The sequence below is a fragment of the Talpa europaea genome (assembly GCF_964194135.1).
Source record: "Talpa europaea genome assembly, chromosome: 1".
Classification (NCBI taxonomy): domain Eukaryota; kingdom Metazoa; phylum Chordata; class Mammalia; order Eulipotyphla; family Talpidae; genus Talpa; species Talpa europaea.
In genome coordinates this window covers 13430994-13458601 of record NC_140073.1, presented here as the reverse complement: position 1 = coordinate 13458601, position 27608 = coordinate 13430994, and the positions used below count along the sequence as shown (strand labels likewise).

Below are 27608 nucleotides of genomic sequence, written 5' to 3'. Positions count from 1 at the left end.
CACCTGGAATAGGCACTGCCAGGTGAAGGTATTTTTACTAGGGTGATGCAAAATATGCTATAACCTTGTTTCCTATCGTCTCGAAAAAACACCTGGCAGAGTGATCCTAGTGTCAAGTGTGATTCCAGTGACTACTGCGGTCTTTAGGCAGCGTGTTTATTCAGGCCTAGACAGAGAGGATCCTCGGAGCCTTGAAGCTGTGTGCACCCCCACTCGCTGGACAGGACCCCTCCTCAGATCTCAGAATCACTGCAGTCACCCTGGCAGGCCTTTGGGAGGCATGGCCCCCAGCCCACCCCCACTTGCCCCAGTAGGTCTCTGTATCTGGCAGAGGCTGGGAGCCTGGACTCCACAGGTGATAGTGGGGACTGGGAAGGGACAGGCCAAGAGCAAACACATGTGGGATCTGGCTCTGCCACTGATCACCATGTGGCTTTGTTTAAACCACCCAGCTTCGGGGCTTCCCCGGTGGCTCGAGGGGTTAAGCACCACACTATGAAGCAATCCGCAGCCTCTTTAGCCTGAGTTTCAATCCCCGGTGGGCCAGGGAGCAACCCACATGGCACAGCAGACCTCTCCTGTCTCACCCGCTGCTCCCCTCAGCAGTGTATTTCAGTCTGCCTATTCTGTTCCCCACTCTGTCTCTGGGGGATCCTCTCACCCTCCTACCCCTGCATCTCTGGCCTGTACCCCAGCTCTTATATGCATAAAGAAATAAATCTTAAAAAAAAAAAAACACACCCAGCTTCTTTGATTGTCCTGTGCCACCTGTGAGAGGTTGAGATAATCCAAACTACTTCACAGGAAGCTGAGCGGAATCCCACACCACCACGGTCCCCGTGACCCCATCCTTGGTGCGTCTCCTGTCGAAAACTACTTTGGCTCCTGCCCACACAGGATGACAGCTCAGGAGTTCTCAGGGCAGGGCTGGGCTGGCATCTGATAAATGAGGGAGTGACTGCACCCCGGGAATGCACACATGGGTGGGTGCTTGATGAACCCAGATGGGGGAGTGAGGAAGAGAAGACCCAAACTGAGGTTGTGGAAAGTCCCTGCTTCCCCTGCCCCTGGCCTCAATGAAGGTGGGCCTCGCCACTCGTCGGGCCAGCAGAGTCCTTACTCAGAGAAGCGGTCGTAGAACGGGGAGCGCAGCAGGTAGTAGAGCAGCTGGATGGTCCGCCGCCGCAACTCCAGCTGCTCCCTCCGATTCAGGTTCTTCCTGTCACTCAGGAGACTCAAGCTGGGGGGAGATGGAGACGAGGTCAGGCCAGCAGCACAGTGGCCGCGGAGGGACTGCAGTCCCCAGGCAGGCCCCAGCTTACCTGGTCACATCCACGACGCCAGACAGGAGCCAGGGTGCCCACGACCTCTGACCCCATAGGCCCAGACTAAGCACTGACGGCCAAGGTGTCAAGGATATCTCCAACATGTGGCCCACCCGCCTGCTCCCGTCATCCCGCCTGTAGCGCCAGGCCCACGCTAAGGATACAGTGCAGCAGGGGCCGGGCAATATGCAAGGACTCAGCGATGGTCTCCTGCAGTCCCAGTGGGGTGGGGGTGACACTCAGCTCCTCCTGGTGCTGATGCTTCCATCCCTCCCGCTGCTGGGGGGCTCCCCAGTGCCTTGAGTGCAGGGATGGGGCTAGAACACAGGAGAGCAGATGAGCAAGCCAGGATCAGGCCCAATTGGAGGAAGGAGGCCAAAACTAGGCCCTCAGGTCCATGCTGACCCCAGAACTGACCCCAGTTACACCCATACTTACTATTCTGGAGGGTTCGCACGACTCGGTTAGACCGCTTTCCCACATATGACTGCTCCTGGCTGCCAGAGCTGTTGTCACCATCTAGCAGGGGAAAAGCCACACTGTCAGAGGGAGAGACTTCCAGTAGAGCCTGCAAAGAACACGTGCCTAGAACGCTCACAGGCTAAGGGGTGAATGGACAGGTTTGTACTAATGTAGCAGTTGAGCTAAGGACACTGCAGCCAGGGTCTGTGGAGCCCCTGCCCACCATGGGGAGCATTCTGTAACCCTCCCTGATCCCAGGGAAAGGTCAGCATCACTTGTAACAGATAAGCCAGCCAAGACTTCACCTTTGGGCCTCTATGGTGGCGCAAGGGGTTAAGTCTCAGCACTATGAAGCTATCAGCAGCCACTGCAGCACGAGTTCCATCCCCGGCCTGGGAGGTGACCCACATGGCACAGCAGACCTCTCCTGTCGCACCCACTGCTCCCCTCAGCAGTGGATTTCAGTAGATCTGCCTGTTCTGCTCCCCATTCTGTCTCTGGTGAATCCTCTCACCCTCCTTACCTCTGACCTACACCCCAGCTCTTGTATGCATAACTAAATAAAGTAAGTCTTAAAAAAGAAAAAAAGACTCCAACTTCTCAGGGACTGGAGCAAGGCAGGGTGAGAGGGACCAGCCCAGCAACATCTATGGGGACAAGAGCCCAGAGGGTGCTGCATCTTCTCAGTCATTTGCTTTCAACATGACTAGGAGGAAAAATAAAGAACCGCCCCCATCAAGGTCAGGAGAGCACTATGAGTGCAGCCCAGGGGCCAACAGGTGGTGGGCACAAAGCCCTGTAGGGGCAGACCAAAGGACTGGAGGTGCCCCATCTCCTGAGGCTCTGGCTACTGACACAGAACCAGACCCACAGTCGAGAATGGCAGAACTGCAGCTTCTGCGGCTCTGTCCCCTCGTCCTCAGGACTCTGTCATCAAAAGTCTTAAGTCCAGGGCCTCCCTGGTGGCACAAGGGGTTAAGCACCATACTATGAAGCAGTCCGCAGCCCCTGCAGCACGAATTTGATCCCCAGCCGGCCAGGGAGCAACCCACAAGGCGAAGCAGACCTCTCCTGTCTCGCCCGCTGCTCCCCTCAGCAGTGTATTTTAGTCAGTCTGCCTGTTCTGCTCCCCACTCTGTCTCCGGTGAATCCTCTCAACCCTCCCCTCATCTCTGGCCTGCACCCCAGCTCTTGTATGCATAAATAAATAAATCTTTAAAAAAAAAAGTCTTAAGTCCAAATTCTGATCCTGTTCCTAACCTAATCTTTCTTCTATTAAAGTATAGGGTGATGGGAACAAAATGTGTTGCTGAGGAAAGCTGTGCTCCACAAACAAGCAAACTATATTCATGTCAGCTGAAATCCACAAATCAGTCCCATGCCCCACTCCACTGAAGCAGGGAAGCAGCTTACCCGGGGGCTGTGCCTGGGCCTCCCTGTCCAGCGGGACGATGGGGGGTGAGGTCTGGAGGCCAGCCTTGAACCAGATCAGCAGGAACATCCGCAGTACAGCCCTGGGTTGGGGTATGGAAGGGCTGAACGTGGTGGGGCCAGCCGGCAGCGGGTCAAGAGTGCCTTGCTGAATACCATCAGCACAGCTGCCCGCAGTTAACCCTCCCAGGGCCTGCCCTCCACAATCCCCACATACTTGGCCAGCTGGATGAGGGCGATAATGAGCCAACGGCCCACTTCGCCCCACACCTTGGCAGCCCCCATCTCCATGAACACCTCCACACACTCCAGCACACTCAGCCATGTCAGCAGCTTCTGCTGGGACAGCGACTGCAAGAACCCCAGGCCAAGAGGTCAGGGTTTCCCCTAGACTCAGGCCCTCTCCGTAGGGGGAACCTCTGATGAGATGCAGACTTTCCACTTTCAAAGGCTAAGAATGGAGACTCCATCACTAAAAGTAGGTGACTGGGGACAGGTTCCTCTACCTCTCTGAAGCTAATCTGAGATGGGGACACAAACACTGTAATACTTCACCTAATGAGACGGCTTGAGGCGCAGGTGGATGTGACCTGTTTCATCCTCCAAGGCCGTAACATGGGCTGCACATGTGGGCTGACTCTTACTATTTCATTCCCAGCCTCCGGGCCGCCCACCCTCAGCTCCTGGCAGAACTCTTACCACGGGCAGCTTTTTTCGCAGCTCCTTCCTTAGGATGCCGTCATTGAGCAGCACAAGCAGGTTGGAGGCAGAGTACACTGAAGGGTAGAGTGTAGACTTGAAAGTCTGGCTCTGCATTTTCCACCTCTCACCTTCTCCCCAGAGCTGCAGGGATTACCTGTCACCTTCTGCGCTCAGGCTCCAAAAGATTATGTGGGAACCAGCCCAACTCCCCGCCCACTTTCCCTCAGCTCCACATTCCCGAATATCAGCTCCAGTGAGCAGGTGGAACAAGAAAAAATGGTTTGATCTTAGTGACAAAGTAGCGACCGCCTCCCTGGGGAGTACGACTGTCCAGCTGCCCAGATCAGCCCACTCTTGCCCAAACAGCAAGAGATGTGTGGTCCCACATCCTGGTTTTTGTTCTCTCTGCAGCCACTCCCTGACACTCTGCCAGCTTATCCTCCCAGTACTGTCACCTCTGTTCTCAGTGGGCAAGCACTACTGAAGCAGTTACAATCTGGGGATACTGCAACCTGGGAGATGTGGATTTGAATTCTGGTTCTGGAACTCATCAGCGGCTGTTCCCCAACTTCACTGAACTTCTGCTCCCTTAACTGGACACTTAGGACAGTAACAGTACCCACCTCATATACCTGTAGGGAGAATTAACCGAGCAAAGGTAGGAAAGGCCTCCAGCCCAGCCGCCTGGCCAGTCAAGATCCCCAAATTATCAGGACATGGAGGGCCCAGGACAGGGACGGTGGACTTTGTCCCACTCAATCTCGGCAGAGGGTGAGCTAACGGGAAGCCCAGGACTGTGAGACAGGATAGTCAGCCCTCGGGGAAGCTCTCCCGGGTTCAAGCAGGCCCGACCCACCCCACAGGGCGGCTCACCCAACTCTGACAGCTCGTGCGATTCCGCGAAGCGACCTGGGGAGAAGGCACAGAAGGAGGCGTCGGTGAGCGTTTGCCTCGCCCTTCGGCTTCAGGTCCCTGGACCTCCCCTCCCTACGCCCTATGGGAAGCTAGAAGGAACTTCTGAGACACAGCGGTCACCACCTGACTCCGCAGGGAAGGGGGCTAATGAGTTCAGAGGTCAGAGATCCGAAGGAATGGGTCAAAGGTCAGGGTGGCACCTGCCAGGAGGTAACTGAGGCCCCGCACTGCCGTCTCCAGCTGGGCCGTGGCGGCTGGGTGACGAGTCACGTACTCCTGGTAGCGGAGACTGAGGAGCCGCAGCTTCTCCATACTGCCCTCGGGGCCGACAGACCCACGGACCGACAGGACGCCTGGCTGCGGGCCCCACTTCCTGCGCCCTCCTTCCTGCTTCCTGTCCCAGGCCCGCCTCCCCACTGCTTAACTTCCGCGGGCTCGAATCAGTGACGTAAGGGCCCTGGACCACCCTTCACCCCATCTCTTAAATCACCTCCCACTACGGTAGCGCTTAGCAACTGCGGGCCTCATCCCGCCCCTCCCTTCCCCGTCAGATCATTGGTTAACACAGCCTCCGCCCCCGGCCCTCCCAATGGCGTCCAGACCCGGCTCTTCCGCCTTCCGGGTTGGCTGCTCTCACGCCTGCGCAGTTACAGCCCCGGCGGCAGTCTGAGCAATCCATTCCGGAGAAGGGGCCAGGAGGCAGGAGTCATTCCAATGGAACGCCGAGAGGCTCGAACGGGAGGACCAACTTTGAGAGGGCTGGGAGGCAGCGCGCGAAAAGGAGCCTCCATCACATTTGGGAAGACGTAGGGAGCATCTGAGAGCCCGGCTGCGTCTCGGCGGCGCGCGTTTAGTCCGTTGCTCGTCTCCCGACCCCCCCAGAGGCTGTAAAACTGAGGCAACGCAGGAGCCCGGCCCCCCAGGCTGTCAGAACCGTTGGTGCCCGGGTGTCGGCACCAGCGCCCGCGTGGACTGGGCCCCCCAAGAACACGCACCCGTACTCCCACCTCCGCGGAGGACCCCCTTCCTTGCTCGGGCTTCTGCTCCCTGCTCGGGGTGACCCTGGGCGGGAGCGTCCCTCCTCTGGACCTCGGGCTTCCCCGTCTGTGAAAATGCCCGAGGGCGGACTTGGTCCTTGACCTCGGGATCAACCCCAAAGCGCTCTTCGGCCCTCGGATGCCCCTCTGTGTCCCCAGTGGGGCCCCAGCTGAGTCTCCCCAGATGGAGACTCCCTCCACCGGGCTGCCACCGGCACGGGGCGGGGCGGGGAGAGGCGCGGCCGGGGGCGGAGGCCCCGAGCCCGGAGCGGCCGCTGGTTGGCTGTGGGGGCAGGGGCGGGGCGCGGGGGGCTGCGCCCGGGGACCCGCCCGCGGCTTGGCGGTGTCCTGAGAAGACCAAAGACGTTATTTCACCAAGACGTTACTTTTTTCAGGTGAGGAAAGGATCAGGCTAAGAACGTCCAGTCAAGATTCGAATCCTGGCCTAGTCTGACCACGGAGTCTAGGCGTTTCGAGCGACACGCTTGGTCTGAAAGCCACAGCCCCTCCTCGCGCTCCCGCCCCCCACCCTGCACCCCAGCTTAGTTTTCTTCTATCAGGTGGGGAGTTAGTGCTGCCCTCCCTGCTCAGGCCAAGGAATGAAGACCCAGGAAGATGTGTCCAGGGACCTCGGGAGAAGCAAAGTCCTGGAGAAGAAGGAGGTGGCCGTGGGCGCAGCAGCCCCGTTCCTCACCACCCTGGGTGCCAGGCGCGCTCTGAGACAGATTGGCATGAGCACATTATCACAAATGAGGGAACAGGAGGCTCACAGAGGAGGAAAGACTGCTCGCAGGTCAAGAGCCAAGGCGCTGGCCAAATTGCTTGCAAAGCAGGTCTCCCAGGGCAGTGTCCTTCCTCCAGTGCTCACAGCCCAGCAAGGGCAGTGACACATCGAGGCTATTTATCATGAGTCAAGTTAGCAACTGGATTTGGACCAGGGCTTTAGGTATTGGGCACGGGACTGCCTCTGTTCCTCCCTGCACCCGCCCACCTTAATATACTTGCTCCCCAAACCTCACCAGGGGCCACTTTTCCAACCCTCCCTCTGCAGCTGTGGCCACAGTAAGGAGGAATATGGGGCTTCTTTGCACTTCAAGGCTGTTGGTCCTGAGCTTCTGAGGAGGAAAGAGAGGGGTGGAGGACAGACAGGCAGTCTCCTTGATGGGCAGACAGCATATGAAGGGTGCCGGGGCTGGAACCTCTTCCTCCTCCCTCCCTGCCTTCAGGACTGGGTAGGAAGCACGGACCAGCCAAGTTGGCTAGAGCAGGTGTGCCTAAATTTCCTCTTCAGATCTTGGGTCTGATTAGGTGTCAGAGACAAATAATGGCCGTGTGCAGAAGCAGCTCCTCCCTGCTGGGCCCCTGCCTGGATTTGGTCACCTGGCTAGGCTGGAAGGGCCTCTGGGCAGGTTGGATCTGGGCTTTCCCCCTTCAGTCGGCTCTGAAGTACAGGAGGAGAGAGCTAGAATGTCCAACAGACACAAATGAAGCCCAGAGAGGGAGTCAGACTGCTCCGAGGTCACACAGCAGAGTCCTAGGCAGAGCTGGACCAAACTAAGTTTCAGGCCCAGACCAACACCCTTTCATATGCCCATGCCTGTCTCATTCTCCCCCTCCATGCCCAGCAACAACCCCTTGGATGCCCAGCAGGACCTCAGTTTCCCCTGAGTGGAAAGGTTGAGTGAAGGGTGGAGCCTTCCTTGCCCGTGACATGTGAGACCTGCAGACCCAGCCTCTGCTCATAAACTCCCTGGCCAGGCCCTGAACGTGTACCCTACCTGCACCCTCACATTTAACCCCATGATTAAATACGGGGTTTAATTGTCTGTGGGGGCTTGTTGGGGAAGGAAATGGCCCACCCCCACCCCAAGACTACGCCAGAGAAGAGGGTCAGGGGATTTGGAGACTCAAAGCTCCAGACCCTTGAGTGGCCCCTGAATTGTCCCTTCTCCTCTCAACTCCTTGATGCACAGGGAACCACCCTCAGTCTCCATGGCAACCACTGCCCCTCGCCTCCCAAGGCTCAAAAGCCCAACCTACCAGGGAAAGACCCCATCTCTCCCAGAGAAAGGCCTTCAAGGCACCGAGGGAGTCATGGGGGCGCATATTGTCCTTCTCACCCAATTTTGAGCACTGGGGATCCAAGGCAGGAAAGGAGAACCAAGGCCTCCGTCACCTGAGCAGCTGCCTCCTAGCAGGGAGAGAGGCTGTGGCCACGTCACTGAGGTCAACCTGCCGGGAGTGCCGGGAAGCTAATAAGAGGGGTGTGGGAGGAGAGGAGCTGCCTTGCGAGAATTTGCTTTGCAGGCAGAAGGCACACCAGGGTCAAGACCTGGGCTGGAAACCCTCAGGGAGGAGTTAGCGGAAGCTCTGTCCCCGGGGTCCAACCTGGAGAAGGAAGTGGAGGCTGTTCTATCAGGTCGCGTCCAGCCAGGGGGCCGCGGAATCTGGGTGTCCCAGGACTGACGTGAGGGCTAAGGGAGATGGGGCCTGGCCAACCTCAGCACAGGGCTCCTGCGCTCAGCCCACCCTGGCTGTCCGTTCCCGGTCCCGAGAACCCACCACTCCCTCCAGGGACAGGCGGCGCCGGGGCCTGTCGTGGGGGGCCGGGGGTGCGGAGGAAGGGCGCGGGCACGGCTCGGGTGCATCTCCTCCATCTCCGCCACCTGGGCCCGAGTGGGGACACCGGATCGTGCCCAGGCGGGCCGGGCGCCCGCGTCAGCAGGCCCTCGCCAGCTCCCGCCAAGGAGGCGGCCTTCACGAGGCTGTTTTGTCAGGGCCTCCGCCAAGCCCGCCCGGGCCGCCTGGGCGCGGGGTGCAGGGGACGGGAGGGCCGGAACGAGGCAGCGGCTCCAGGTGCCGAGCGGCCCCGGGCAGGCCCGGGCCGGCCCCGCCTCCCGTCCCCGGAGCAGGTGTCTGGGACCCCGCGGCGAGGCTGCCAAGCCCCGTCCCCCAGGCCAGCCGCCCCTTTTCTCCCGGACCCGGGGTCACGGCCCCTCCCCCAAGGGGAGGTTAAAAGAGGAGGTGGAGCCCCAAAGCAGGGAGCGGGGGGATGGGTCCCGGGCAGGTACCGGAGACCCGGCCTTCGCGGGTGGCTGAGCCCTGCGCCTCCGGCCATTCCAGGGGCTCCCCGGGGCCCCCCGGGCTGCGCGAGGCGGGTCGTCGGGTGCCGAGGCCGGCTTCAGGGCCAGGCTTCCCGGGGGTCTCCCCGCCCCCTCGAGCTCAGCCAAGCGTAGGTGAAACCTGAGCCCAGGTTGGGGGCGGGGCTGGCTCCCGCGGGGCCCGGGCCGGCCCGGCCTCCACCGCCCCTGCCCGCAACCCGCGCCGGCTCCCGACGAGCGAGGTCGGGGCCCCTGAGCCGCCGGAGCAGGTGAGGCGGCCCCTCGGCGCGGGGAAGCGACCGGGCAGCCGTCGGGCCCCGCCGCCCAAGGCCCACGCGCCCGTCTCGCCCGGGGCCCGCAGGGTCCGCGATGGAGCCCGCAGCCCGGGGGCGCGCCCCGCCCTGAGCGCCCCCCTTGGCGGCCATGCTGCCCCGAGGGCGCCCCCGGGCCCTGGGGGCCGCCGCGCTGCTGCTGCTGCTCCTGCTCGGCTTCTTCCTGCTCGGCGGGGACCTGGAGTGTGAGTGCGGCCGGCCGGGAGGCGAGGGTGGGGGCGCCGCGGCCCTTCCCCGCCCGCTGACGCCGCGTGTCCCCCCAGACGGCCGGTGGCGGGCGGCGGCCGCCCTCGACGGAGACCCGCCGGCGGCCCGCGGGGAGCACAGCCGCCCCGACTGCGCCCGGCCGCCGCCGCTGCCGCCCAAGTGCGAGGTAGGTGGCGCGGCCCCTGGCGGCGGCTGCTGGGGGCCGGGCCGGCGCCTGCCACCTGGGCACCTGTGGGACGCGCGGCACCTGGCGTGGCACCTGGCGTGGCACCTGGCGTGGCTCGCGCGCCGGCCGGCCAGAGGCGCCTCGGGGGTGCGACTTCCTGGCTCCCGCCTCAGTTTCCCGGGGCATGAAATGAGGGGGCTGGACTTCCGCGGCGCCCCCTCCCCTTCCCGAGCCCGAGGCCAGGCCGGCCGACCCTGGTCCTCAGGTCGAGCGGATGGAGGGGGCTGCCGCCGACCTCAGTGTCCCCCCCGCCCCCCCAGCTCTTGCATGTGGCCCTGGTGTGTGCGGGACACAACTCCAGCCGCGATGTCATTACCCTGGTGAAATCCATGCTCTTCTACAGGTACAGCCAGGTGGCAGAGAGGGAGGGCCGGCGGGGGGCCCAGCCTCGGGGGCCCAGCCTCCCTGTCTGTGGCCTTGACCTGTCTTCTGCTCTGGCCATGGCCCCTTCTTCCCCTGAAGGCGCTGGAAGGAATAGGCTGCCCTGGAAGCTCCGCAGAAGCTGGGGCGTCCGACTCCGCGCCGCTTGGGGTGGGGCTCATCCCCAGGGGCTCCTTCTAAGGCCTGCCCGCCTTCTCTCCTGTCCTCGCCCAGGAAAAATCCGCTGCACCTCCACTTGGTGACTGATGCTGTGGCCAGAAATATCCTGGAGACGCTCTTCCACACGTGGATGGTGCCCGCGCTCGGGATCAGCTTCTACGACGCGGATGAGCTCAAGGCAGGAGCTCTGGGCCTCTCCCCGGCCGGCCGCGCCCAGCCCGCTCCTTCCTCCCGGGCCCTTGAGTCCCACCGCGCCTGCTCAAGTTCAAATCCCTCAACCCCCTCGACCCCCTCCCCTCTACTTCCCTGGGTCCCCCCGAGTATGTTCTGGCACTCACAGGGCCTTCTCTGCCAGCCTCATGCCCTGTCCCTCCCACCCACAGCCCCAGGTCTCCTGGATTCCCAACAAGCACTACTCTGGCCTCTACGGGTTAATGAAGCTGGTGTTGCCCCGGGTCCTGCCCGCTGACCTGGCCCGTGTCATTGTCCTGGACACAGATGTCACCTTCGCCTCCGACATCGCAGAGCTCTGGGCGCTCTTTGCCCACTTTTCTGGTGAGAGGCCCGGGGCCCCACCCCGGCCAGCTCCCCTCCCTGGCCCGTCCACGCCCCCTGTGGGCTAGCCCTGAGTCAAGGTTCCGGGGCAGCCTCAGGCAGCTCCCTCGTGGCCTCCCCTCCCAGACAAGCAGGTGATCGGTCTCGTGGAGAATCAGAGCAACTGGTACCTGGGCAACCTCTGGAGGAACCACAGGCCCTGGCCTGCCCTAGGCCGAGGATTTAACACAGGTGGGGAGAGGGGTGGGGAAGGCGGAGGGGTGGCCACGGATCCTCGGGCCCCAGGGACTGGACAGGGCACAGACACTAGACAGCACCCCCACCCCGCCCCAGGAAGAATAGGGCTCTGGAAGGAGCACCGGGAGAAGAACCAGAAAACAGCTGTGCTTCGGCTGTGTAACCACTGGGTCTCACTGAACCTCACCCATCAAATGGGGATGATTTTACCTGCCCCGGGGCTTCGAAGTGCCAGCAGAGAGCAGCGAAGGCACTCTGGGGGGCTGGGGGGCACCGCCCCCCCGGGAGGATGGATTGTTGACAAGGGCAGTCCCTGCTCTGGTCAGGAGCATCCCGAAACACCCAGACATTCAAAAGACACTTTGTGACCCCCGGGCCCGGTTGCTGGGCATCCAGGCGGGCGTGGCAGCAGCTCCCCGTCCGCAGGTGTGATCCTCCTGTGGCTGGAGCGGCTCCGGCAGGCCGGCTGGGAGCAGATGTGGAAGCGGACGGCTGCCCGGGAGCTGCTCACCCTGCCTGCCACCTCGCTGGCCGACCAGGTCTGGGGGAGCCCTGCGGAGAGCGGGGGCCGCAGGCCCCGGGCTGAGGGGTGACGGCTGTCTCTGCCCAGGACATCTTCAATGCTGTCATCAAGGGGCACCCGGGGCTGGTGCGGCCCCTGCCCTGCGTCTGGAACGTGCAGCTGTCGGACCACACGCTGGCTGAGCGCTGCTACTCCGAGGCCTCGGACCTCAAGGTGAGCGAGGGGTTGGGGGCGAGGAGGGGGCGAGGAGGGGGTCTCCTGCTCCCGGCCCCCACCCCCGCCAACACCCTCGCGGGCCCAGGTGATCCACTGGAACTCACCGAAGAAGCTGCGCGTGAAGAACAAGCACGTGGAATTCTTCCGCAACCTCCACCTCACCTTCCTGGAGTATGACGGGAACCTGCTGCGCAGGGAGCTCTTCGGGTGCCCCAGCGCGCCCCCGCCCGGGGCCGAGCAGGTGAGAGGGAGCCGCTCTCCCTTGCCACGGCAGCTACGCGCCGGCTCTGCTCTGGCGGGGCCTCAGGGGACAGGACACGTCCCCCGGCCCCAGCGCCTGCTTCCCTCCCCGCCCCGCAGCTGCAGCGGGCCCTGGCGCAGCTCCCCGAGGAGGACCCCTGCTCTGAGTTCCGGCAGCAGCAGCTCACCGTGCACCGCGTGCACGTCACCTTCCTGCCCCACGCGCCCCCGCCCCCCGGGCCCCATGACGTCACGCTGGTGGCCCAGCTCTCCATGGACCGGTGAGGGTGCTAAGGGGACCCCTCCCCACCCCCAGCAGGGCACGGGCTGGGACTAGGACCTTCCGAGAGGAGGGTTTCATTGGCTGCAAAGACGAGCTCTCGCTGCCTGATGCTCCTCCCCCGACAAGTCCAGAAGCTGGAGACTGAGATGCCTGGCACTGACCCTCCATAGTGTGGGGTCACGGGCACCTCTTAATCCCTGTATTCTCTTCTGGCAAATGAGAACGTGCCCACTGGGGGGGTAGCTGTGAAGAGGAAATAAGGCCAGCTCAAAATGCCCCTTGAGGGGGTGTCTGCAGCAGCTCCGCTGGGGAGGTTTTGCAGCCCTCCCCCGCTGGCTGACCGCCCCCCTCACCCCAGGCTGCAGATGCTGGAAGCTCTGTGCAGGCACTGGCCGGGCCCCATGAGCCTGGCCTTGTACCTGACAGACGCAGAGGCCCAGCAGTTCCTGCGTTTCGTCGAAGCCTCGGCAGTGCTCTCTGCCCGGAAGGATGTGGCCTACCACGTGGTGTACCGTGAGGGTCCCCTGTACCCCGTCAACCAGCTTCGCAACGTGGCCTTGGCCCAGGCCCTCACGCCTTACGTATTTCTCAGCGACATCGACTTCCTGCCCGCCTACTCCCTCTACGACTACCTCAGGTGGGGCTGTGGGGCCGTGAGAGGAATGTGTGCTGGCGCATGTGGACAGGATGGGGGGCACCTGTGGGCTCTTAGCCGGTATGTCCCTGCTTCCTTCTGGGCCTCAGAATCCTCTGTGAAATGGGATTGTATTAGGGCAGGGGCGCTTCATTTTTCCGGCAGCTCTAGGCTATCAGGGAGACTGGGCCTGCTTCCCGTGGGGTGGCAGGGGGAGCTAGCCTTTGGGAGCCGGGCCCCATGACCAGTAAATACAAGAGGATCCTGGCCTCCAGAGCTGCAGGTGGAGCCTGCCCTCTTCCCTTCTCTGGGTGCTCCCTCCGCAGGGCCTCCATTGAGCAGCTGGAGTTGGGCAGCAGGCGGAAGGCCGCGCTGGTGGTGCCTGCCTTTGAGACCTTACACTACCGCTTCAGCTTCCCCAGTTCCAAGGCTGAACTGCTGGCCTTGCTGGACGCTGGCGCGCTCTACACCTTCAGGTAGGGGAGGCCACTGCGCCACCCCATTCTGATCTCTCCGCCAGCCCCCACCACCTCAGCGCCGACACGCAGACTGACTGCCCGGCTTGTCCTGCTCCACAGGTACCACGAGTGGCCCCGGGGCCACGCACCCACCGACTATGCCCGCTGGCGGGAGGCGCAGGCCCCCTACCGTGTGCAGTGGGCAGCCGACTACGAGCCCTACGTGGTGGTGCCACGGGACTGTCCCCGCTATGACCCCCGTTTTGTGGGCTTTGGCTGGAACAAGGTGGCCCACATCGTGGAGCTGGATGCACAGGTGAGGGGTGCCTGGCTGCCTCAGCTTTGATTCAAACACCTCCAGGCCCAGGGAGCCCGGGAGGCCTCCGGCGGGCCCTGCACCCTGGGTGGCACCACTAGAAATTCTGCCCTTCGGTGGAGCTGAAAGCATGCACCCTTGGACTCTTAGAGGCTGCCGAACGAGCCTGCCTGTTCCCACCAGCCTCCAGCTTCCATCTTCCCTGGCCTGACTATTCCTCCGTCTCTGCGCCTGCAGGAATACGAGCTCCTGGTGCTGCCCGAGGCCTTCACCATCCACCTGCCGCACACCCCAAGCCTGGACATCTCTCGCTTCCGCTCCAGCCCCACCTATCGGGACTGCCTCCAGGCCCTCAAGGACGAATTCCACCAGGACTTGTCCCGCCACTATGGGGCTGCTGCCCTCAAATACCTCACTGCCCTGCAGCAGCCCCGAGGGCCCGCCTGACCTCACAGGCAGCTCTCCCCTGCCTGCACCTTGGGCTTGCACACTCCTTGCAGACACTGGAGCAATTTTGCTGCCTCCACCAAGCCTCACCCAGCTATTTAAGTTATTTAAGATTTCTGTGGGAAGGGCTGCGCTGGGGATCCTGGGGGGTTGGGGAGGACCTGGGGACCTCCCATGGCTGCTCTTCTGTAGCTAGGGCTCAGCCTCCCTCTGCCACAGCTGAGTTGGGGCGGGTTCACCCATCCTCAACTGTGTGTCTCTTTTTCGTAATTAAAGGTTGAAAAACTCCTTTTCCTGTTCCTCCTGGCTTGGGGTGTGAGGGTGTCCGTGAGCCCAGGGGCAGGGGTGGGTCGCAAGAAGGCAGGTCCGTCTGGAGGTGGGACTGGGGTGTCTCACCCACCCTCCCGTGCCTCAAACCCAACACCATGAGGCTGAGAGACTTTATTTGGCTTTATTTAGTAAAATGTTAAAATAAATAAATACAAATTGATCAGCTGCTCTGTATCCCCCCCCACCCCCTTAAAACAAAAACCAAACAAACAAAAACAAAAACTTTTGAAGCACAAAACTCCAAATACAAGTTCTACCAAGACTGAAATCACAAAGGGTGTGGACAAGAGACAGGACTGGGGGCTGGCTGGCTCTTTCCTGCTCGGAGCTCGCCGACCTCTGGCCTGCCTGTCCTGTCCTGCCTGACTGCAGCTTACCCTGGGCTCAGCACCCAGGGACACTGGAGAGGTGCAGGGGCCAGAGGCTGCGATGGGGGACACTGGAGTCCTCAGGGAGAAAGGGCCTCATGGGAGGGGTGCAAAGTGGAGTTGGCGAGTCCTGCCCTCTTCCAAGGGCTGTTTTTCAGAGTTCCAGCCCTGGCTCTGCGGAGGGGGTAACCACCAGCTACCCCCCTTCACTCCTGCCGGAGGGCCAGGGGACTCTCGGGGGCTACCCCCTCCTTTCTTGGAAAGGAGCTAACACTGAGGGCAGGCTGTACGTCAGGGTGGGAGGGGGTTTCTTGTTTCCTGCCAAGGGCGCCCAGCTGAGGGGTAGAGGTGAGGCCCAGTCATCACACAGAGCAAAGACGCCTCCATCAGCTAAAGCTGCGGAGTCTGGAGAACCAGGGCCTAGAAAGTGTCCTTGGGCTACCGTCCATCCTATTACCTGAAGAGCTTTTGTTCCTAAGTGAAGCCCTTTGGAGACCTAGGAAAGACCACAGACTAAAAGGTAGTCAGGGGGAGAAACCACTTAAGAGCATATTGTCTGAGCTGGGAATGAAGGCCCAAGGAGGCCCGAAGGCCCCAAAAGAGGGAGCATCAGAGATGGCTGAAGAGGCAGGACTGTCTGCGCAGAGACTGAGGAGAGCTGGGCCCACCGCCACTTTGCGTGGTGAGCAACTGCGCCCATTCACACCACCCTGCCAAGCCCGAGCCGTGAAGCAGCAGTGACAGAGGCGGGCCCCGCACAGAAGGTGCCAGCTGGAGGCTGCAGAGGCCGTGTTGCTGGGCTCACGCAGGGGAGGCCTTCCGAGCCCCTGCTCAGGAGGCCGCCCCGCAACGGGTCGCTGTGCCAGGCACTACAGGCAGGCTTGCTCCAAAAGGCCTGATAAGGAAGGAAGGAGCAGAACTCTGAATGAGCTCAGCAGAGGTGAGACAAGACCCGGCAGGCTTGAAAGAAAAAGGACCTGCAGGCGGCACTGGCAAGAATGTGAGGGGACGAGGACAGCAGCATGATCTCACTGCCCCCAGGCGTGCGCGCGCCGCCGAAGCCAAGGGATTGACAAGAAAACGTCTCCTGATCAAGGGCCAGGTGGGCAGCCCGTCCTAATCCCAGACCAGCAACGAGGCCTCTGAAGCGACTGCAAAGCCAGCTGGCCCCAGATGTGTCTATCAGTGGCTAAATCAGGCAGCAGAAAGGAAGCAGGAAGAGGGAGGTGGAGGCGCTCAGCGGGGCCGTGCGTGTGCTTCAGGTGGTCACTGGGCCCCACAGGTCCGGGGGCGGACACAGAGGTTTTCTCTTGCCAGAACAGTGAAGGAAAAAGACTAAGGTCTTTGTAGTAAGGAATGTTCTGGAACTTGAGTCCAGCATGTGGGAAGGGGATAGGGTTGCATCATGTACTCCATACTAGCCGCGCCCCCAGGCAGCTCACACTTGAACTACAGCAAGCATCCACATCCTAACCCTAGGCAAGGTCAGACGAGAACTTGCTCACAGCAGCAGGTAGAACTCGGGCCAATTCCTAACCCTGTCCCCGGCCCCCTGGAGAATACTCAGGCAGTGCCTTTCTGAGTAAAGGCCTCAGGTAACATTCCAACTTCAAGAAAAGACACACGGCGTATGGCACTCCGCCCCCACCCCTGCGCGGCCCAGACAAGTCAGAAGGCAGAGCTCTAAGCCAGGGTGCACAGCCAGGCTGGGCTCTGAACCCCTGCCAACCGCCTGACTAGCCCAGGCATCTCCAAAGCTCCCAGACTACACTTAGCACCTTGGTTTCTGCATGAGAAAAGGGAGCTCCTCTCCTCCAGGGGCCTTCACAGCCAGGGCCTGCCTGTGCCCTGTGCGGCCACTCTTAACTCTTCCAGCAGCTCTGGTAAGATGAACGGACGGACAGGGCTGGTAGAAGTGGGGCACCTTTCACCTAAGGGGTATCTCTGTATGTTGTATTGACTTCAGGATCCTCTCGGTCTCTCTGAGCCTAACGGGGTGAGGGAGAAACCAGTAGGACCTCTCTGCCCCTCCTAGGCTCTGGTCATTATGGGGCAGGGTGGGGGGCAGGGGTGCAGAGCTCTGCCTCCCTTCTGTCAGTCAGATGCATGCAATGGGCGAAGGTCTCTATGGAGAGCACACGCCTGACAAGGTGTATTTCCCAGAAGGCAAGATGACAAGATGGTCCGAGTCCTTCAGGACCTTGTGGTTTTCTCAAGAAGGAGAAAGGCTAAGCAGAGGCAAGCACAGCGCTTCTGGCCAAAGGCCACCCAGGAAGCTTGTGGGTGAACAAGGTAGACTAAATTCCATCTCTGGTGCCTGGAGCCAGCAGGCAGAGAGGGCGGCTGGAGATTCAGACCTCTCCCCCAAGGCAAGAAGACACAAAGGCCACGCCTGAGCTGTCTGTCTGGGAGACACCTGCACCCTCAAGACCTCGCGCTCCTTTGTTCTCTCTAAGCACCAAGAGCTGATGCGGCCAGCCTGTCCCCCGCACCCTCCCACAAGGACAGGGCGTGCGGGTACCTCGAGCTTCACTGTCTCCTTCAGAGTCGTCCCCCAGGCACTCATAATGCTGGTGGCGGAAAGACCGAGAGCAGCACCAATGGAAGGGTCTTACTGAGGCACCAGCCTTTTTTGTTCTAGCAAAATCCGAGGAGACAACAGGGAGGGCCCTGAAACCATCCACACTCTGCTTGGGCTTCAAAAACAGGAGCCAAGATCCCTGCAACTGAGAAAAGAGGACAATCTTTTCTGAGGAGGGAGAAAGGGGGTAGAGGTCGGCCGGGCCCTTCAGGGCTGCGGCCGTCCCTCCGGAGGACAGAAACCATGGAGACTGGCCCACCAGTCTTGAGACACAGACACAGCAAAATGGCATCATGATCAGCAGGTTCTGTGCTAAAAAATTATAACTACACAGCATTTTCTCCAGTTCTGACACCTTTTTTAATAGAAATCACTGTTTTTAGGAAACAAATAGCACTTTGTAATTTTTTTTTACAATGTTTCTTACCTTGATCTTAATTTAAGTAACACTAGGAAGACCTCAATATCTTTTATTTTCCTTTTTAATTTAAAAAAAAGTTGTTGTTGTTGTTTTCCCCAGATACAAAGATTTTTGCCCTTGCATAAAAAAACAGTGCCCCGAACGATGACACAAGGACGCACACGGACTCACTGACCTCACTGACACTAGGATTCCTACTCTACCATGCAAGGTCTCGACTACCCTTAAGTGGACTGTCAGCCTGAAAAACAGCTTTTCTATTCCTTATTTTAGTTTTTGTTACCAAAAAAGTAAAATAAATGACAAAATAAAAACTTTTTTTAAAAAAAGAAAAAAAGAACAAAAACAAAAACAGAAACTAAAAAAAAAAAAAAAGAGGAAAGAAACGTCTCCATTCGGTTCACACACACCTGGGCCGCGTGCCGCTTCGCTCAGGACCTTCTCTTCTTATAAATATAGAAAAGGGATGGAGCTTGTTTTCAAGTAAAATCACTGATCCACCTTTTTCCCTTCCTCAACACACACACCCTTCCCTGCCCCGGGGCCTGGGCTGGGGCCCGGCCCTGCCGCTCCAGGAGAGGGAAGAGAACCTGACCTTCCGCGGGGTGCTCGCCAATTTGCCAAAGCAGGGAAGGAATCTGGGAGGTGGCGGGGCGCCCACGGCGGGAGTCCCGTGCTCGGGAGAGGAACCCGGAGGCCGTTCCCGTTCCCGCTGTCGTCTCCGGCTCCCCAGCACCGGCCCCGCCGCAGACAGACGACAGGAAATACTGCTATGTGATATACTTCTCCCACCCCGGCCCCCTCCCATCCCCTCCCCATCCCGCCTCTGGGCACTGGGGTTGCTTAAATCTCGATTTCCTTTTTTTTTTGGTTTTATAGTAGTGAAAGTTTAGAAACAGGAAAGCCCACATACTCTTTGGACTTGTCTTCTCTACCTAAACAAACTGCTCGGCAAATAAGGATCTGAAACCTGCTCTCCTCCCTCCGCCCGTCCCTGCTCCCCACCCAACAAAACAAAAACAAACCCATCGTGGCTGTGGAGGCTGCTGCAGGCACACACTGGTGTATAATAGAGAGAGTAAATATATTATTTCACTTGGCATGGTGCTGGCAAAGAACCTCCAGCTGGCACTATTTCATGTAACATGGTCCAATCTTTGCATGTACACACAGAATAAGAAGGATCAATTGGCAAGCTCTGGTGCCACCTGGCACAAGCATCTTCTCTCTCTCTGGAACCAAAGAACCAAAAGAATTCTGTACTTTCCAGAAGAAATCCGGCTTTGCTTTTCTAGAGTCTTCAGTGTTTTGCTCTCTTTGCCGCCGGGATCCCGTGGCTTCTCCTAGCGGGGCTCTGTTATTTAGTCTCTTCCCCCTGGTTACAGTTCGCTGTGCAGCTCTGGGAGGAGGGGGAGGGGGCCGGCGTGGAGGTGGTGGCATTGGCAGGGGGCGTACAGTCCGGGCCATTGGAGATGGCCCCCACAGTGGCCTCAGAGTCTACAGGTTTGGAGAGGTCGATGCCGTGGATGAGGCGGATCAGCTGTTTTACCTTCTCCAGGGAGCTGTGCATCTCCTTCTGCCGGGCCAGGATGGTGTTCTTCATTTCCATGCATTTCTGCAGCAAACGAGAAGGGAGGCAACACTGAGCCTCCTGCTTTTCTAACCAGCCTGGCAGTCCTCTCCAGGTAAAAGGAGCCTGCGGGGCTCGTGTGCAGCCCCTGGCCCTTGCTCTGCTTCACCCTGGAGTGGGTGCCGCTATGCAAGGGAAGGAGGCGGCCAGAGAGGTAAGAGAGAGGGGAAGTGAGTGGTTTCAAAGCTAACCCTACCTGACACTAGGACTTCAAACCATATGTGAATTACCAGGCTACTACTATGAAATAAAAGCCCTGCTGAAGCTGGCTGGGCAGGTATGCGTGGGCTAGGCTAAATGGGTGCTGATGTGTTCAGGACTGCACTGAGCTTCCTGGGCTAGAAAATGAGCCAGTGGCATCTGGACTCCATCTGAGAGCCTACGGAGGATCATTAGGCAGCCAGCATTTAGAGGTAGGGCTTGGGTGGGACATACAGGGGATTTAGGAGACTCAGACTGCAGCTAACAGTCAGAATCTCTGCCCTCAGCCTCCCACACTTACTGACTTCCGTTCTAGGGTCCTAGATGAGAGCTGTGTATGGCATGGGGAATATGGTGCATAGGAGAAAGCAAGCCAGTGGGTAGCTCAACTGCCACCGTGTCCAAGGCACCACCTGGTATCTCACACCAATGGGGGGACTACTCAAAGGAAGAGAGAAGCCCCTGAATCCCTGCTGCAAATACAACCCTCCTTCCAACCGGACAGGCCAGGCTGAGCAGTATTCACGTCCAGTACTTGTCTCTAGAAAGCCCTCTTCCTTAGGCTGGTCAGAAAATCTTCAAAATACAATTAGCACAATGTGGAAGAGAGCTCAGGAGACTAGAAGGAATCACATAGGGCATCTGGTCTGCATCTGCCAGGCCTCAGAAGAGGCCACACACTCCTCCCAAACACCCTCAGGATGACACTGAGCTGGTGGCAATACTGCTGCATCGTAGCTGCGACCACCGATACTTCTCTAGCCCAGAGATGGAAAATCCGCTCTCAAATCAAAGCCAAGAGGACATTCTGGAGCTTGGCTAAGGTGCTATATACCAACTGTTACTCTATATATTGGTAAATACATACATAGTATATTGCTACATAGACATTTGCTCCAAACCCTAACTGGAGGCAAAGTTTGTATCTATAAATAAGCTGAAGGACCTGACTTGGCCCTGGGGAGCTGCTGCCCCGTGTCTATCACCGAAGGCAGGAGGGTGACTTACACTTATAGAATTGCTGAGCTGTTTCACCTTCTGCTCTAGTTGTTCTCGTTCTTGTTTTAAATCTGAACTCCATTTAAGTAACTTCTGTTTCTCTTCTTCTTTTGCTAAAAAGAAAAAAAAGAACCTGTTTTTCACAAGGAATTCTTCAAAGAGGTCACTATGTTAGGGATACTTGCCAAAAAAAGGCATTTTCTCTAATGTGCCCCGAGTCCCACCACCATGCAGAACCTGTACATGTGGGTTAAGGCGACTGTCAGTATCCTGCACCTGGCTTTGCATAAATAAGATAACATTTCTGGTTTTTTCTCTCCAAGAAAGTGTTACATGAACTTCCTACTTCATTGAATCAAACATTTTCATTTTTAACTGTAAATTTCCTTTTAGAAACAAACAAAAAAAAATGCTCTAGCACTTTTTTATTTTTTACATCGGGGAGACAACTAAATAAGGCTTACTAAATAATAAAATAGTATGGATGATTCTTTACCTGCTTTGTAGGCTATATAGGAATGAACAATTGCTAAAGTTCCAGGCCAGGGAATTGCTTCTTCTTTCTTGAGCATCTGAAAAGATTTTTAGAATTTTACTTTAAGAAGCAGGTGTACACACACGCAGCCCCTGTGTAACAACAAGCCGTGTGTCTACAGCTGCTGGCAGTCAATTTAGGAAGAATATATGGTGGCAGTGCTGTAAAAACTTGGTTTACAGCTGCTGGACTCTACCAAGCTGAGAGAATGAGGTTCACTGGAGGAGCTACACTCCTCAGCCCGGCTTAGAAACAGGCTGGCTCATGCTGGGCACCTACGTGCAGCGTGACCCCAGATACTCTGGCAGCCAGACTCCCCAGCACACAGCTGACAGTCTACACAGAGCAATAGCCACGGGCTGGCACATCCTTACCTGACATGGCTGCCTGCACAATTTGAGCTTTCTAAGTCCTCAAAAACAGCCTGATCAAGGACAGAAAATATAAATAGACCCTGTGTAGAAAATCACCAGCGGGTCACAGAGCAGCATCCAGGAAGAGAACACTCAGAGTTGTCTCTACAACATCATGAGTGAGGACCCAAGTTAAAAGGGGAAACCATGATTCTCTCAAATCATGATTCCAAAGAACTGAGCAGGATCCCAAAGCTTGCTGAGCTACTGGACATTTATTATTTATATTTTGCCTACTTCTAAAAAAGATGTGAGACAGCTTGTAGTGAAAACAAAGACATAAAGATAAATGGATAGCTGAGAAAAAGGATTTTATTTCTAAAGGACAGTTTCAAAACCATATACAAGGTCTGGACCATTCTTAGAGAATGAGGCAAAGTCTTACGGACTTTCAAGGGGTCAGGTAATGAGACTAAGTCATTTCAAATAAAGAAAAGCAGTTAGGGTCTCTTCACTGGTACGTGAAGTCACTGCCTCATGAATACACCAGAGACCCTTCGAGAATGGACACTGCATGGGAGAGTGCTGAGCTCTGAATAGAGCAGATGTGGTCTCGTAAGAACTACAGGGGAGGGAAGAGATTCTGCCATTACTGCAGATTAGAGGGCACAGGTCCTCCTGACCACACTGTCTTTCTCCTTTGCCCCTTACCCGACTGACCCACCCACAGTACCTGGTCCTGACATCTGGGACAGATCCACATGCCCTTAGGAATTGTTTTCAGAGGAGGGTCTAAGCAGTCCAGATGATACACACGGGAACATGTGTCACACATCAGCAACTGGCCGCTTTTTCTGCATACACTGCAAAAATCCTCATGGATATCACCCTATGAAATCAAGAGGAAAGGTAAGAGAAAGGACAGAAAAGGTAAACTTTGAATATTAACATGTACATTCTGGATACATATAAATGCTTTAGGACAATCTTCCGACATGTTATGAGTGATGAAGAAAACTGGGGTATCATCAATGGAACAAGTGTCCACCTGCTCCACATGACTTAAGTTTCTCAGGTAGGGACAGTATTCTGAATTTAAAGCAGAGTTTACTGGAAATCCCTGTAGTCACCTCGGCCAAAATTAATGTTACAGGTGATAGCACAGCAATTTTACGTATTGGTAGAGTCCAACCCACATTCAGATAGCTTGAAAATAGTGAAATCCTTTATCAACCTGCTTCCACGTTAGGATACAAACAATTCTCATTATCATTTTGGGGGGAAGTTTAGAAGAACTGTTCAGGGAGAAAAAAATATATAGTGGAAGTTCAAATAGGAAAAGATTAAGTCAGGAACAAATTAACCCCTATGAGCTTTCTACCAAGAAGATTTTAAAAAGCCAAAGCAGCAGCTGACAATGTTATCTTAAAATCACTATTTGGCATTTATTGCTCAATGGGCCATTTTATTCTGGAAGGCCTCTTTCCTCCCAATGAAATACTTCGCTAGATGGAAAAAAGAGCAGCCCCAGGGCACTCTGCCTGTCTCCCCCAACCCCATCAGGGATAAGTCCTGGCACTTGGGTAAGCATGCACGGGCCCTCTGAGCAGAAGGCACCGTCAGAAAAAAAGCAGATCTGAAATTTGGAAAGAACACAGGGGAATAAAGTGAGGTATTAAAGAAGGATTTTTCAGCAAGTCAATGCCTGGCATGTTCTCCGAACAGGATTAATGCCGCTGACCAAGGACACCAGGGAAGTGAAGACGGAAGGGAAGTGTCAGAAGTTAGTAGCAGGGCAGCACCCACAGCTTGGAGCAGACCCCTGTTTCACTTCCAATGTGTTGTTTTAGATTTCTAGGCTATTCTGCCAGAAGGTCTAACAAAAACTTTTCAGAAGAAGCAACGAAACATAGAGCAACGCCCTGTTCTTCCTTTTTATACCGCCTCAACCACCACCACTGAAGGAATATATCTACACAGACTTAACAATTACGCTCTAAAGGAAAGAAAATGTTCTTTACAGAATTAGATTCACTAGGGTATATGGCAGCCTTGAAAACCAGCTGCAAAAAGTTCTAAGATACATCAGTGTGTGGATGGATTTTAGTCTCTGGCCAGTAGAAAAAGGTAGTCAGTACATGCACAAACCAGTGCGTGAGCATTCAGTCTAACAGTTTAACTTCCAGGCCCTGAAAGAAATAAGGTATGACTCCCCCGAAAAACTGTGACTTTCTTCTTTCATCTTTAAAATCAAGCTGAGAGAGCTAGTTTCCCTAAAACGGTAGCCCCATGTTGGGGTCTGCATCTTTATGAAGTTCACACAAATTTTATGGCTTCAGAGACTGCTCACTTTCTTTTACTTCTGATCAGGAAGCAGAAGGTAGAGCACACATAAAATCAAGGTTAAATTATTTCAAGTTTCTGAAGGAAAGCAATCTTCCTAGCCTGTTTACCAATCCCATAGCAGCAGTTCTTCATCTTTTTTGGTGTTTAAAGTCCCCTTCAAACTCTTCAAATTACTAAGCACCTCAGGAGCTACTGCTTATGTGAGTTTTATCTACTGAGATTTATTATATTCTAAGTTCTACAACTTTTTATTTTGAAATAATTACAGAATCATAGAAATTACAAATATGGTGTATTAAAAAATAACAAACCCCAAAATATACAAGTTACACATTTTATTAGTCATCAGAGTGTTGACATTATCGCACACCATGCAGTATCTGGAAAACTCCAGTGTTCACTCTTGAGAGAATGAGAATGAAAATGGCAAAGAGTATTTTAGTATTATTACAAAAATAGTTCGGACATAATGGTGCCCAGAAAGAGTCTCAGGAATCACACTATGAGTACTGCCTATAGAAATGAATATAAAATTCCAAGATACATCACCCATCCGTACAGAATTGGTTCTTTGCTTAAAGAGAGCAGAGGATATGCTGCACCATGGAAGTGCAGCATCAGGTCAAAAGGTTGAGACTTTGGTGACTGATCAAATTATCACCATGAACCAAATGATAAAGTGAAAGATGGTTCTTTGTAGAAGATAAAGACATGCACTTCTTTTGAAAGCACCCTAGCTATATGAATTACGACTTCATCATTTGCTAAAAACTTGTTTTATAACTATGCCAAGCTATCTTCTCTTCTCATAAAAGTGATGATAGTGGCAACAAGGTACATCCTGAGGATTAGTGTCCGGCTGGGGCTTGTATCAGCAACCCCTTCTTGATGGCTATTGATTCCGAGGAAATGCCTGCCTCTCAACTGTGATTGTTTAATTAATGTTGTCAGGGCTTATGCCACCCAGCAGCAAACATGCAGAGCCCTGGGTGTTGATTTTAATCACTGCCACTGCTGGGATACTGCGAAAGTAGAAGTCAATTATCTTTTTAAAAATTTCATTCCACTGGGTTTAACTTAGGAAGTTCTCAACGTATTTTAGTGGTTTAGTAAAGCTTTCTTTTATCTTTAGATTTCTGAAAAGAACAATGCTTGCATTTTAAGACGAAACCTGGCAGAAGCTTTTAGCTTGTGATTTGATCTGAGTGGACCCTTTGGTTCAGTCTTCCAAGAAGTCCCTAAGCCCCCTCAGTCAAAAATCACAAAAAACAAAACAGCATTGGCGAGGAAAGACACACACACGCAGAGCCACAGAAGCATATGTTCCCCAGCATTTATGCGCCACCCTAGATGGAGATCCTTACCAAGAAGCCATGAGCTGGCAACTCCTTTGGGACGGCTTCAACTGAACAATCTTTGTTGCTAGCAAACAAGGTTTCTGACAGGGACTCCTGGTGTCCATTAACAGGACAGGCAGAAAACCTGTATCATTTACTCATGCCAAAAGTCAGGAAAGCTAGATGAAATGCTGAATCTTCATGGCAAGACTGGGTGGTAGCCACCAGCTGTGCCAAGGAAGGAAACCTAGCCAGGAGAATATAACTCTTCTGTGATCTTGGATGACCCTGCCTCTCCAAAGATGACACTCCCTTTGTTGCTTCTGGAATTTTTCCTCAGGATTTGCAAATGCTACCCTTCTGCTCTTTGGGGAGGGTAGGCCATTAATAAGTTCGGAGGACCTTCAAGTTCAGGGGACATTTTACCTGAAGATGACCCTACAGACAAGAAGTGGGACATGTACAAAATGAAACTAGGTTTCCCTTCTCAAACCTGATCTTCCTGTCATCATTTGCTTCATTCTTCTAGCTGTTTATGCCACAACCTGGGATTCACCCTTGACTATTCTCATTTTCTCATACCCCATTACCCAATCCCATTGGCTCATCAAAACACGCAGCTCTGGTAACTCTTCTCCATGTCTACTCTCCCGTCTGATTAGGCCAAGTCATCACTGGTTCTTGCCTGGACGACAATAGCCTTCTACCTAGTCTCCTGCTTCCATCCTATCCTCCCCAACCTCTTCTCTATTTCAGACACAGCGATCTTTTAAAATCCAAATCAATTTTACAATCACCATAAATACAATAAATGCAGGCAAGAACCATTAAAGGATGTTAAAAACCACTGGGTAAGAGTTTTCTGGGGAACTAGGTACTTATACAGACTCAAACTTATCTCCATCAGAAGAAACAGACAACTTTGCAAGTGAAGAAATTTGATGGGAACTATCATAAGAGAAGAAAGGTAACACGCCCACGAGTGGGACAGACTGACATCATGTGCCTCCTGCTGTGATGTGCTGAGGACTCATCATCACTTATTTTGTGGCCTGTGAGAATGCATCCCCGAGTCTATTTGTGAGGAAAAACACACCCAAACAGAGGGGCAACGCACATATAGCAATTGCTGTTTTAAAGTGTCAACGTCATGAAAGACAAAGAAAGACTGGGGAACTTCCAGAGCAAGGAGACTGAAGAGACAACATCATGACAGTAAGTGTCCACAATGACCTTGAATTCGATCCTAGAGCATAGAAAAGCCAATTATTGGGACAACAGAAGAAATCAGATATGGACAATATATTATGTAATATTTTGTCACTATTAAATTTCTTCAATTCAATAACTACATTGTAACTACACATGAGAAAACATCTCTGTTCTTAGGAGACATACACTGATGTATTTGGGGTGAATATCCATGACATCTGCAACTTCTTAATTAGTTCAGAAAATGTGTGTGTGTGATGGGGAGAAGCGTATTTGGCACAGTGGTAACAAGAGGTGAGTCTAGGTGAAGGATGTGTATACATATGTGTATGTGTCTGTCTGTGTATGTTCTTTGTATAGTTCTGCAACTTTTCTGTGGATTTGAAGTTTTTCAAAATAAAAAGTTGAGAAACTATGTCACTCCTCAAAACCCTGTAGTGGTTCCCATTTCAAGAGCCACAGCCCTGCCACCTCTGGGTCTCACCTCTGCTCCCTCCACCCCAGTCATCCTGGCCTTCTTGCTTTTCTTCCATGCCATGCACACTTCCACATCAGGGCCTGTGCATTACCATCCCCTCTGCATGGAATGTTTCTCCCACCAAGTACTCTGCACCCTATCAGAGGGACTTTCTTTCTCTACTCTTACTCATGAAAGAGCAACCTTCCTGCCACGACTCCTGAAGCCCCTGATTCTGTCCCACTTTTCTTCACTGCACTTACTACCACCTGACATATTACATGTTCATCTGTGTATCACCTGCTTCTGGCCATACAATATGAGCTCCTCGAGGGCAGGGAGTTATTCTGTTTCCAGCTGTGTGCCCAGCCTCAGGAACAATGCATGCTCAGCAGAGCAGGGCTCAGTATATATTCCTTAAATGAATCCACTACTTTGTAAATGCTCTTTTAAAAACTCAAGGGACTGTTTACAGTCTTGAATTCTGGGTGAAGGGTTACTAAGTATCTAACATTTTTTTCAGGAACCTATTTTTGATTAACTCTGCTGAGAAAAGGTGTTTTAAAGAAAAGTTTTCTACTTTTGGAATTCTACCTGAATCAGGAAACAAGGACAGCTAGGGGAAGATACACCTTGTTCATTTCCCCCACC

The 27608-nt window shown here is 55.2% G+C and overlaps 3 protein-coding genes across 12 annotated transcripts in view; 1 reads left to right on the top strand and 2 right to left on the bottom strand.

The window, feature by feature from the left end:
• Positions 1-1116: 1116 nt before the first annotated feature.
• Positions 1117-5162, bottom strand: PEX16 (peroxisomal biogenesis factor 16; the record flags this gene model as incomplete). The annotated part of the gene is made up of 9 exons (XM_084237393.1): positions 5036-5162; positions 4794-4829; positions 3918-3994; positions 3436-3569; positions 3201-3301; positions 1764-1844; positions 1490-1642; positions 1323-1395; positions 1117-1240 (listed from the first exon to the last, which is right to left on the bottom strand). Exons 1-9 carry the CDS (start codon positions 5145-5147, stop codon positions 1117-1119), a joined length of 891 nt encoding a protein of 296 aa, XP_084093519.1. The 5' UTR covers positions 5148-5162.
• A 4234-nt stretch (positions 5163-9396) lies between these two features.
• Positions 9397-14187, top strand: LARGE2 (LARGE xylosyl- and glucuronyltransferase 2; the record flags this gene model as incomplete). Of its 2 annotated transcripts, XM_084245048.1 has the most annotated exons (14): positions 9397-9490; positions 9569-9678; positions 9999-10081; positions 10333-10456; positions 10662-10833; positions 10960-11064; positions 11497-11609; positions 11681-11806; positions 11895-12050; positions 12170-12330; positions 12691-12969; positions 13293-13442; positions 13545-13740; positions 13978-14187. In XM_084245048.1, the coding sequence occupies 14 exons, from the start codon at positions 9397-9399 to the stop codon at positions 14185-14187; spliced, it is 2079 nt and encodes a 692-aa protein (XP_084101174.1). The 2 variants fall into 2 exon arrangements, with proteins under 2 accessions (XP_084101174.1, XP_084101173.1); XM_084245047.1 differs by having other exon boundaries at positions 9397-9678.
• A 5057-nt stretch (positions 14188-19244) lies between these two features.
• PHF21A (PHD finger protein 21A) overlaps positions 19245-27608 on the bottom strand; it is a gene marked incomplete at its 3' end in the record, with an annotated part of 135278 nt that continues 126914 nt past the window's right edge. For all 9 annotated transcript variants that reach the window (XM_084252275.1, XM_084252276.1, XM_084252272.1 and 6 more), the window contains 4 exons: positions 22339-22494; positions 21214-21289; positions 20727-20830; positions 19245-19502 (listed from right to left, as the gene is read on the bottom strand). In XM_084252275.1, the coding sequence (XP_084108401.1) occupies positions 19245-19502; positions 20727-20830; positions 21214-21289; positions 22339-22494 (594 nt within the window). The remainder of the gene's footprint in view (positions 19503-20726; positions 20831-21213; positions 21290-22338; positions 22495-27608) is intronic.